Below are 11,162 nucleotides of genomic sequence, written 5' to 3' on the forward strand. Positions count from 1 at the left end.
AAAAATATAAAAAGAAATTAGGTGAGAGTTGCAAAAGAAAAATTTTTCTATTTCAAAATTTGTAACTTTTCCTTTTATTTTTTAAAGAAAAAACAAAAAAACTAGGAAAGCAGTAAAGACCAAAGAAGAGACTAGGCCTGCCTATTTGGTTAGGGTTTATGCCCTTTCATCGTGGGCTTCTAAATAAGATAAGCCCAATTATAAGTTTGGTCCAGTGAGGAAGCCCAATTTACTCCCAACTTTCCAATCCATAACTAGAAATTGTTTCCTGTGTTGCATAAATGAGATGGATGTTACAATTGCAATGTGTATGGATAATCTATCTCTCCTTCTTTCTTTTATAAAACCTTTTTAAACACGTAATAAACTTGTTTTCTTTATTAGAAGTTTAAATTGCACTCTTAAAAGGTCTAATTAGTGGTGTAAATGGGAAACATTTTGAGCTAGTTGTTCCTTTCATGTTTCCTTCTTGGTTCTCTAATATGGTAATATGCCTGACATACTTTCAATTTCTTACCTTTTTGTGCTTCATTATTGATCTACTTTCCCCTCACAGTCAATAAAAGATTTGCTTATGTGTCAGCAAGTAAATATATATATATATATATATAACTTGAAAAAGATGTGTAATAATATATTATCTCTAGTTTAATTAGGTACTTAGTTTCTTTTCTCCCGAAAGCAAACTAGCCCTTTTATGGATCTCTTTTCTTAAAAATAAGGCAAGCTTCGTGACCAGGACAAGGCCAAGCATTGACAAGAAGAGTATGTATGCACAGTATCCTGTTATTCGTGGATCTCCTTTTGGCACAATCATGAATTCCATGGACAAACCCTACACGCACACACAGACATTTATGTATATATATATATATATATTTGTATATGTTTGTGCATTCTCTCTCTCTCTCAAACTGAAAAGGGTTAGTGTTCTCGTTATGTCTTCAGTGGGAAAAGAATTCCACATATATGTATTATGCCTATCAGCTATTTAGCTTTTTTTAACTTGCTGACATATATACAGTCTGATCAATAGCACCCTTGAAAGGACCCGCCATGGCAGGCCTGAAGTTCATCATCTTCTTAATCATGTAGGACAATAATTGCGACCCTGCTCTGCTTCCATCATCCACTTTATCAAAGCCATACATAAAATTTTGTCAATATTACAATGCCGGCCTGTTTGGAAAGGCTGGATTCGCACATCCAGGAAGAAACTTATTTCCGGAGATATGTTTATATATATATATATATATATATATATAAAATTGATCTCTCCTAATTTATTCAGGAAGATTTGTGGATGTAAACGCTAATCTCTTCATATCTAATTTATTTGTTTAGTAACTTAATTTTAATTATTAGGATCTCACGTTTGTGTCATTCTGTCCAATATTTTCAAGGTACACAGCATATGTTGTTGATTACAGACCACCCATATAATATTCTATTAGAATTTTATATTTATTCAACGTAATACCAATATTGATTATGAATGAGAGACAACATCATAAAAGGGGAGAAAAGTTATACATATAAGGGATGTATAGGAAAAGCAGAGGAAGGAGATTTTATTAACTATTATTACCTTGGGTAAGAAGGAGAGGAAGGGAGATAGGTGGGAAGCTTCGTGCACATATGTGTGTCTGTATATATCATTCACACATAGATATTCTCTGCGCTACAATTTATATAATACAAACGTAAATAGATGAACTTTGAACCTTATCGAAACAAGACTTTTATGCTCAGTTACTAAATAAAAATCAAACTTGTCGGAGTTATATGTGAATATAAGATCATGACTTCTACATCAGCATTTTTTTTTTTTTTTTTTTTAGTTCTCTTAATTTCCCGTATATCATAGTTAAGAGTTTTCCTATTGAGAATTTGAAATCGATAAACAGTTAATCTGTAGGCTCTAACAATTTCCATGCATGATCTCATAAATATCAATTTTCAATTTTATCGATGATCTTTATCAAACACAATTAAAATAAAAAAAATAAAAGGCATATTAAGAATATTATATAATATATAGCTCTTCAGTACTATACTTGATGGTTAGCACTTTTAGTTTTGGAAGAAACTATTTGGTTTACACAATGGAAGATTGAATGCAATGATTAAAATTAGATATCGATTTTGATAGCAAATATGAAAATTCAATTATTGTTTATCTAGAAGAGCCTAATCAAATGATGGGGAAAAAGTCATGGAAATGCAAACTTTTGTTCTCACCTAACCAATTAATATCTAAACACCAAATTAAATAAATAAATATATAGAAACAAAAGGATAATATATATTTGGTATTTAAAATTAAATAAACAAATGGTGGTAAATTATTTTCGAGGTTTTGAAATCACTGATGTTCTAACAATTGAATGTTCAAGTCTTAACCAACTGTTTTACTTTTTTCGCTTTTCTTTTTTCTTATTTTATTATTATTATTCTTTAATGGAACAATTTGCCATCTTACTGTTAGACTTGTACATTTTCTCTTTCTTCAAAATTACATTAATAATATCTTATAGCCAAGTCATGCAATAGTATTCAAATCTTCTTAAACTAATTAATATAGTTTTTGATTCTTGAAAACCATTTTCCTTTCCCAAAAAAAGGCACCCAATTTCTCTATCTGGGCAATTAATGAGTCTGAAGTATTTTGCTACAGTTTAAGAGGTTTCCTCTGTAACTTTCATTTAAATTAATTTATAAAAACCATGTACTTAACCCATATTTCATACATATAGACAATATAATATACAACATATCAAATCCAACCAAAAGTTGTCTAAAAACCCTTTAAACTTCAAAGTCGCCATTATAAAAACCTCATAGCACCTATTGCCCTTTATTATACATTCGTTTCCAATTTCTAAACTCTCTCAGTCTCTCTGACTAAAATCTATATCTCTCTTTCTCTCACACTTTCCTTTATCATCTCTGAAAATAGCAAAGCAAAAATAACCATGAAAATCTCCTTTTTCCTACTTGAAAACTCAGAAACTATTACATCTCTATTACCTTGATAAAATTAAAAACCTCTCTTCTACCTTTTTATTTTTTTAATTTTATTTTTTTAATTTTTTTCAAAAGATGGAAAAGCTTCCTCATAACAACATGACTACTTCTTCTTCTTCTTCACCATCACCAACATCTCCAACACCAACAACCTTTGTTCAAGCAGACCCTAATACCTTCAGGGACTTAGTCCAGAAGCTGACCGGTTTATCCGGTGACTCCGAGAAACTCCCTCTCACCCTCCCAACCAGAGTCTCCCCCAAACCCACAAATATACCCGTTGACCCAACCGGCCCTCGCCGGTCACCTTTCAAGCTCCAAGACCGGAGACAGACCATGAGAAAGCTGGAGATCAAGCTCAGCCTGGCTACTCTCCGAAGCTCACCCACTCATCACTCTCCTCGCCAACCTCATCATCTCTTTGACTCGCCGATTCAGAGTCCGGTCACCCCACTTGGGTCTGACTCACTCTTCTTCCCGAGTTCTGGCTCCGAGTCGCCATCGTCGCCGGCGGTTTCGGAGGAGGAGAGGGCAATAGCTGAGAAGGGGTTTTATTTGCACCCGTCGCCGCTGAGTACGCCAAGAGGGTCCGAGCGACCGGAGCTCTTGACCCTGTTCCCGCTTACTTCCCCCAAAACTCGGGATTCATGAAAAAAAAAAAAAAAAAAAAGTTAATTTTTTTTTTTTTTTTTTTTGGGTTTGTTGAAAATGGTTTTTATCTCCGACTGGAATGTTGATTGTTGCATGAACTTCTCTCTTATTTTATATATAATTTATTTTATTTATTCGGTGTTTAATCAATATCTGATATATCAGTTATGTATATATCTTCTTCTTTGTGCATGGTTAATTATGGTTCTGATTTATGTGATCTAGACGTACAATGTGTTGCTTAATTTGATCAATTTCTATTTCTCCATTGACAAGTTTGCAAACAAGAGCTTACAAGCTAATTAATTTGGCAGATCCTACCTTATTGATTCGAAATAAGGTGCACTTGATACAGTGTTTAACAGATTTTTCTTTTTTTCCCCTTTTTTTTTTTTTTTTGGGTTAAAAAAAAAAAAGAAAGGAATAAAGATAGTAGTGGTGAATCTTATCAATTACATAGATAGTTCAGTACGTAAATATTCGGTGGTGACTGTATTTATAATTTGACATATATACTTCCCGAGTGCCAAACTTCTAGAATTAGAGCGACATAAAAATCTAGTCAAATTGGACTATTTCATTTTTTTTTATATAAATTTATTAATTGCTTAACTGACTTCAATTTTTTTACTATGATATATTTAAATTGTTCTTTAATATCAAAAGAAAATTAATGTCATATCTGAAGCCCAATTTATATACAAAATATCAAATGAAATTTAATTAAGCAATCATCTCATATAGGAAAAATGCCTAAAACTGAAACAGCATACATAAAATTTCGCTTTAAAACCTTTTAAATAAATATATTTCATAATGGGCGTCAAGTTTGCAGTGTATCTAGGACGGACGGAAACATAAAGCAGAAAAAAAACCTAACTATATATATATATATATATATTCATGAACGAGACAGTTTATTTAAAATAAGAATGACATAAATATCAACAAATTTATATTTTTATCCTTAATATAAACTTTGTTGACACTTATTGTTATCCTATGACATTATATATAATTCGAAAAAAAATTTAATTTTATTTTCCTTCCAAAATAAGATGCGTTATGCTTCCTAACAAAACAAAACAAACAAATATTAATGATATTAATATAAACCAAATATAAGTAATTAAAAAAAAAAATTAATAAACAAGAATAATACATTATATATATGTGATATATTTTGGCTTTTAGTAAAATGGTAAGGGAGTTATAATAAGCGTAATGACCAGCGTATACTGTCAGCCACTGCGGGCAGAGTGTGGGCCCACTCCATGGAAAATGATCCGCAGGTCACTGTCTGACCGCGGAGAGGAGAGCCCTGTGTGGTCTTGGCAATCAATCATGGACTGTCCAATACTGAAGATGAACGGTCGTGATCTTTTTCATCTTTGTGGGCTGGTCTGTCAGGACACGGCACGAAGACTGCGTTTGCGTGTTTTTCTTCGAATCGTGAAGGAAAGGGAGGGCCTTGAGGGTGGTCCCCAGGTCTCATCACAAACCGACGTGGCGATATATGGAAATGCTGGTTATCTGTCCATGGCAAGTACTTTCTTATTGCGGCATAACAGTATTGTCTATCCTACGGTGACCCAGTGCTTCACCACCCAATCATCCTTTGGATTTTTATTTTATTTATTTATTTATTTATTTTTTCCTTTTAACCAATTGTGGGTTTAAAAATTTTAAGAAAGTTTTTCCAAGGAAAATAAAAACAAAACAAGAAAATAAAAACAAGCTGTTAAAGTTACTTTATTTTTGCTTAAAGGTTTGGAATTCTCTTTTTTTTTTTTTTAAGCAATTATGAAAAGAAAATATAAAAAAATTTTGAGAATTAAAAATGTAAAATTTCAATATAATTTATTTCTATACTAACAATTTTAATTAAGTAGATTATCTAATTTATTTTATAATTATAATATTATAAAAATAATAAAATTATCAAATAATATTACAAATAATGTGATAATATTTAATTATTTTTTTAAATTACTTATTCATTAAATTGTGCACTTTTTCCATATAAATATATTAATAAATAATATTTTAATATGTATTATTTGATAAATAATTTTAGTTTGTTGATGATATTATTATGGGCTAATATTAAATGGGCTAAAAAAACATAAAAAAAATAATGTTTTTTTTAAATATAATATTATTTATATATTATATCATAATTTAATAGATTACCATTAAAATGTTTATTTTCTGTTATTATATTTTTAGTATTAAAATATGAAAATAAAATAAAATGCTATAAATTAATGTTGCCATATCCTAAATAGCCAATAACAAAATAAATTTGATAACCCATTCAAGTCTATAGTAAATAGTAATATATAAGAGAAATCAATTTGATTTATGAAAGAAACCTATGTATATTGTAAAACTTGTGTCATGCTTAGCACCTGTTTCATCATTTTTGATTGTACACTTTACTTTTCTAATCGAAACCATTCACATTACTGTCCCAAAAGAAAAAGTCATGGTGTATATTGAACTTTCAATCTCAAGGAATTCAAAGAAAAATTTCGATTATGCATGGTCAATTTTCGGAAGAAAAAGCTAATAAAACAAATGATGGGGGTTCACACGGTATGAACCAATCTTACTTGCCTGGATGACTAAGCTCATTGATTTTCATACACCCACTGTTTCATTTCCCATGTATTTCGATTTTTTTTCAGTTTTTATCGTGCGGCAATAATTTATTGGTGCTATAATTTTTTTAATAAAGTAGGGAATGAGATTTTATTATGAAGTTTTGAATTGAAAACCTACGTGATTATAATTGAATCTAAAAATAAATAAATATATATATATATAGGTGCTATAAGCTTTTAATAGTTTTAAGATTTTACTTTAAACATTTTGTGTATATAAGTCTGCAGAGAATTACAACAAATGAGCCCTATTAATTGTAATCACAATCATAGAGAATAATATGATTTATTATAGATAATGATTGATATTTACATTAATTTCCATATTGATAGACATAAAGATATATATAATTGTAGATATATAAAAGATGTAGTTGAAAACTTGAAAAAGAACAAATGGAGACACTCATATTTGAATTTCTTGTGCACATTGGTTGATGTCAAAGATGCTGAGTTTTAAAAGACCCTGTGCTCACCAAGACGGGAATCCAAGGTGTAAGAATAATCGGTTCTTTCACATTCCCTATCCCAATTATTATTTATTTGTTTTTTTTTAAAAAATTTCATATATATATATATTGGTAATAAGAAAAAATAAAATAAAATTTCCTGACAGTATTATATGCATCAGAAGTCTTATGACATATATACATATATATTTTTGGTAACAGAAAAATGATATCTACTAATAATATCATGTGGTATGACAATAGAAAATATTCTAAAATAATAATGTTGTTTGTCAATATTCAAATTATAATTTTCAAACTTTACAAGATATAGTTGAATAATTACCGCATTCTTTTTGTTATATCAATCCCATTGGAATTCATCACATACACATACTTCGATTTTTCTTTCCTTTCAATTTTTCCTACAAGATTAGGCCTTTGATCTCTATCTTCCTCTCCTTTGTTTTTAGTGGTCAATGAATCATGATCCTTATTCCCCAGGAAACTAGGTCGATCTTTCTTTGCATAGCTTTTTTCTAATTAATTTATAACAGATGGTCAATGAATCCATTACAAAAATGTCAAAGAGTACTAAAAGGGTGATGACCAATGGACCATTAATTCCTTTGATGGAGACAAGTATGTCTCTCAGCTCCCAAAATAGTTAGACAAATATGATGAAGCCGATGGATTTCAACTTAACCAAAGTCATAAGCAATGAAGGAAAAAGGAATAAAAGTTTAAAGATCCATAAATTGAATGTGGGTCTCAATAAGTCTGAAATTATGTTGACTAGAAAATTAGGACATCCATCCTTGGTGGCATAGTGAGAAATTAGCTACGTGGAATTAAATTTTCAATTTGTCATTGTCACCCTCTATAATATTCCCCATTTTTAAAAGCTTAGAAAGCTATTTGAGTCAATGAAAAAAATGGGATTTTTATCAATATTCATCGCTGTTCACTAGCTGTGATATTTTTGGTAAATCACTAGCTATGATATTAATAATAATTTGAGTCGGCATTCTTAACTTTCATATATTTATGCTTAAACTTGGCGTCTTGCAATGCCGACTGAAGCAAAATAGTAACCCTACCCTTTTCGCTTTCCCCCTGTGCTTAAACACAGTAATGGTATGTTTTATAATACTTTCTTTCTTGTCACATTTCTTTTGAAGAAACATTGTAATATATATACTACATAATCTTATTAATTATGCTGTATAATTTAATAGACTGTCGACGACCCACTTACATTTTGAACCTTTATAAACAATTTACCTACTTTGCAACCTACTCAATTAGACATTGATGGGCTTGGATCACTGTCAGTATATTCCAGTTACTTGGAATTTAACCAGTGATCTTTGTAAGTTATATGCAAGGAATCCTAAATAAAGTAGGCGCTAATAAGGGGATTTGGGGTTTTGCCTCCAAACCAAATCCCCTTTGGGGAGCGTGAAAGCTCAGTTTTCATGGATGAACTTTGATTTGTGACTGCTGGGAAAAGTTGGAAAAGTTGGAGATTTTTGGGATCCCAAGTGCATGCATTTGTTAGGTGACGGGTAACTTTATGCCTTCTGGTGCTCTCTTGTCACTCTACTCTATCCGGCTCTTATATGCATGTATGGTTTGATCAAGTTGGGCGCCTGGGACAGGGCAAATTTCCGCCTCAAGTTTTTGATAAGGAGATGTTACCCATTTAGCTACTTGTTTTTCTATATCTATTCTACATATATTTATTATTATTGTATGTTTCGAACAACAATTTCTTTCACTAATCCATTATTAGTTTTAGAATTTGAATACATTAATATTTTTGAAATTAATTGAGATATAAAGCTTTATTTTATTAATGTTTGATTACATATAATTTGGTTTAGAATACTTAATGAATGAATTGTATGTAATTGGATATCAATCATAACACAAGATGATCAGCATTGTTCAATAAAAATATATTATTATATATATTTTATTAAGCTTATATAGGCACAATTTAATGATAAAATTATTAAAACTTTTTTTAATATTTATTAAAATATTTAAAAAATTGAAAATTTAAAAATGTATTATTTATTATTTACTACTTCTTATAAAATTTATTTTTTTTAAGATAAATTTAATATATTATTAAATCTATATTAAATTATTTTTTAATAAACTCATCAAATCTAAAACATATATATATATATATATATATATATATATATATATATATATATAAATATATATATCTTTTGTGATTTAGAATTTACCTAGTCAATTTGCTTCCTTATCTCAACATGCATTTTATACTTGCCGATGATTTTTAAGCAGCAACTAGAGCTAGCTTTTATTACCCAAAAAAGAAAAAAAAAAATCCTAGGCTTCCAGCTTTCTGGCACTGCAACTTGATAGGCTAACAAAAATGAGTTTTCCTTCTTTTTTTTTTTTTTTTTTTTTTGAATGGCTAACAAAAATAAGTTGATCCTTCAGTGATCAAATTTTAGCAATGTTAGAGACAAATCTCCAACAGACAAGGTACTTTGAGAAGGCGTTTGTTGAAAGGTGATCTTGGCTATATATTAGGTGTATGGTATTATCATTAACATATATTATATCAAATTCATGTCTAGAAAAGCTTTTGTGGCAAACAACTATTTGTGGGCATGGACGAAAACAAGCCTAACTTTTAGTATTAACTATAGAGAGCTAGACACAGGATTTGCTCTCAAAACCGTCCTATTATTTGAGTTACACACACACACACACGCACATATATATATATATATATATACATATATGTGTGTGTGTGTGTGTGTGTGTGTATAAACACAGGCATATGTACATCTTAAAACATATTTTTAAAGTTGAAAGTTCATATTTGGAGATAAACTATTCCTTGTTAGTCGCTTATATACTTAGTTCTTAACCCATCTATAAAAAGAAAATTCCACAAAAATGAAGGTGTTTTCTTAGAAACCGAACAGTTTTTGACCTGCCCAATGAGGTATAAGCTTACACAGAATTACATCTATCTGATGATTGCTCCATAATTGAGGTAGACAAGAAATATCCTTTGAGATAATGGGATGTCTCCCAAAATGATCAACTTTTTTTTTTTTTTTTAATTATGGGTAAAAAGATATTTTCTTAGTGTACAATCGGTCAAGTAGTTCTCGAAAATTGCCACACAAGGAGAAACGGCCATGATTGTGAACTCATTTTCAAGGGTCGGGGCTGCATATATTCTTTAAAATGGACACTGAGAAAAAAATAATAATAAATTAAAAGGATAGGACATTCCCTTTGTTATTATAAGGTTTTGAAACTTACTGAAGATAGTGGATTAGAGCATATGGATTGGTTGTATAGGATGAGATCAAGCATATAATTCAAAAGCTACACAAGTACTATTTGTGCTTCGCTTTTATTTGAAAGAAAATAAAAAAAAATAATTCTAATTCTTAAATGCCCACACGAAAGGTAATACCGTCTACCCATGAATCATTGCAAAATTACAAAATAATTGGACCACCTGAAAGGTTCATTTATGCTCCATTCCTGCTCAGTTTGCTGCTTGACGAATCAAAATGGATATTGGATCTTATTAGTAAATTGGGAATTCTAGATTTCTTTGCCTTCTATAAGGTGAACAAGTTTTATGCATTGAAAGACATTGATGCAACCTTACAAAGAACTTAATTTTCAAAATACTTTTGTTCTTAATTCATAACATTTAAAAAAAAAAAATTGAAAAAAATGGTAATTGTGATATTGGTTGTGCTTTTTATGTTTCTCGTTTTTTGCTCTTTTGATGTTACTTTATACGAGTCTCTAAGAAGCTGAGCACCCATGTTATACCTATTACCAAAGGAAAAAAAAAAAAAAGAAAAAAGAAAGTGCAAAATATACACGTGAAATGTTTTGTGTGTGTTTAAAACCGGCATTTATTTTTGGTTTAACTTTTCTTGTTACGATATATAAATATATATATATATATATAATTAAAAAATTTTCCGATTTACAAGTTTGTGAATCATTAGGTTGATTTGCCCCTTTTAGTCCATAGGATCATAAGAATTCTGACTATCAAACTAATTTAAGCCCCAAAAAAAAAAAGGAAAAAAACTAACTAATGAAAGCCTAAAAAGCCACCAACAACAATGAAGGAAATAAAACTCCTTACTTTTTCCACTGCCAAATAAACTTTATGCACACTCTTTTTTTATGCAAATTAGTTTTGTTGTTGTCAAAATGGATTTTTGACGCAAATACTTTATGTAGTTTTAACTTTCAATATTTGTGTGCTTTATCACTTCTAAACTATCTAATATCGAATTAGTACAATTTTTTTTTTTTTTAAGGTCCCAATTGAACTGTA

At 29.8% G+C, this 11,162-nt stretch overlaps 1 protein-coding gene across 1 annotated transcript; it reads left to right on the forward strand.

The window, feature by feature from the left end:
* Positions 1-2,762: 2,762 nt before the first annotated feature.
* LOC107419908 (VQ motif-containing protein 4) lies at positions 2,763-3,812 on the forward strand. The gene has a single exon (XM_016028742.4). It carries the CDS (start codon positions 3,103-3,105, stop codon positions 3,676-3,678), a length of 576 nt encoding a protein of 191 aa, XP_015884228.1. The 5' UTR covers positions 2,763-3,102; the 3' UTR covers positions 3,679-3,812.
* The last annotated feature ends 7,350 nt before the right edge of the window (positions 3,813-11,162 follow it).

Source organism: Ziziphus jujuba, chromosome 5 (assembly GCF_031755915.1).
Source record: "Ziziphus jujuba cultivar Dongzao chromosome 5, ASM3175591v1".
Taxonomy (NCBI): Eukaryota; Viridiplantae; Streptophyta; class Magnoliopsida; order Rosales; family Rhamnaceae; genus Ziziphus; species Ziziphus jujuba.

Bases quoted from the DNA above. Each gene is read 5' to 3' on its own strand.
- LOC107419908 (XM_016028742.4), top strand. From the start codon at position 3,103: ATGGAAAAGCTTCCTCATAACAACATGACTACTTCTTCTTCTTCTTCA.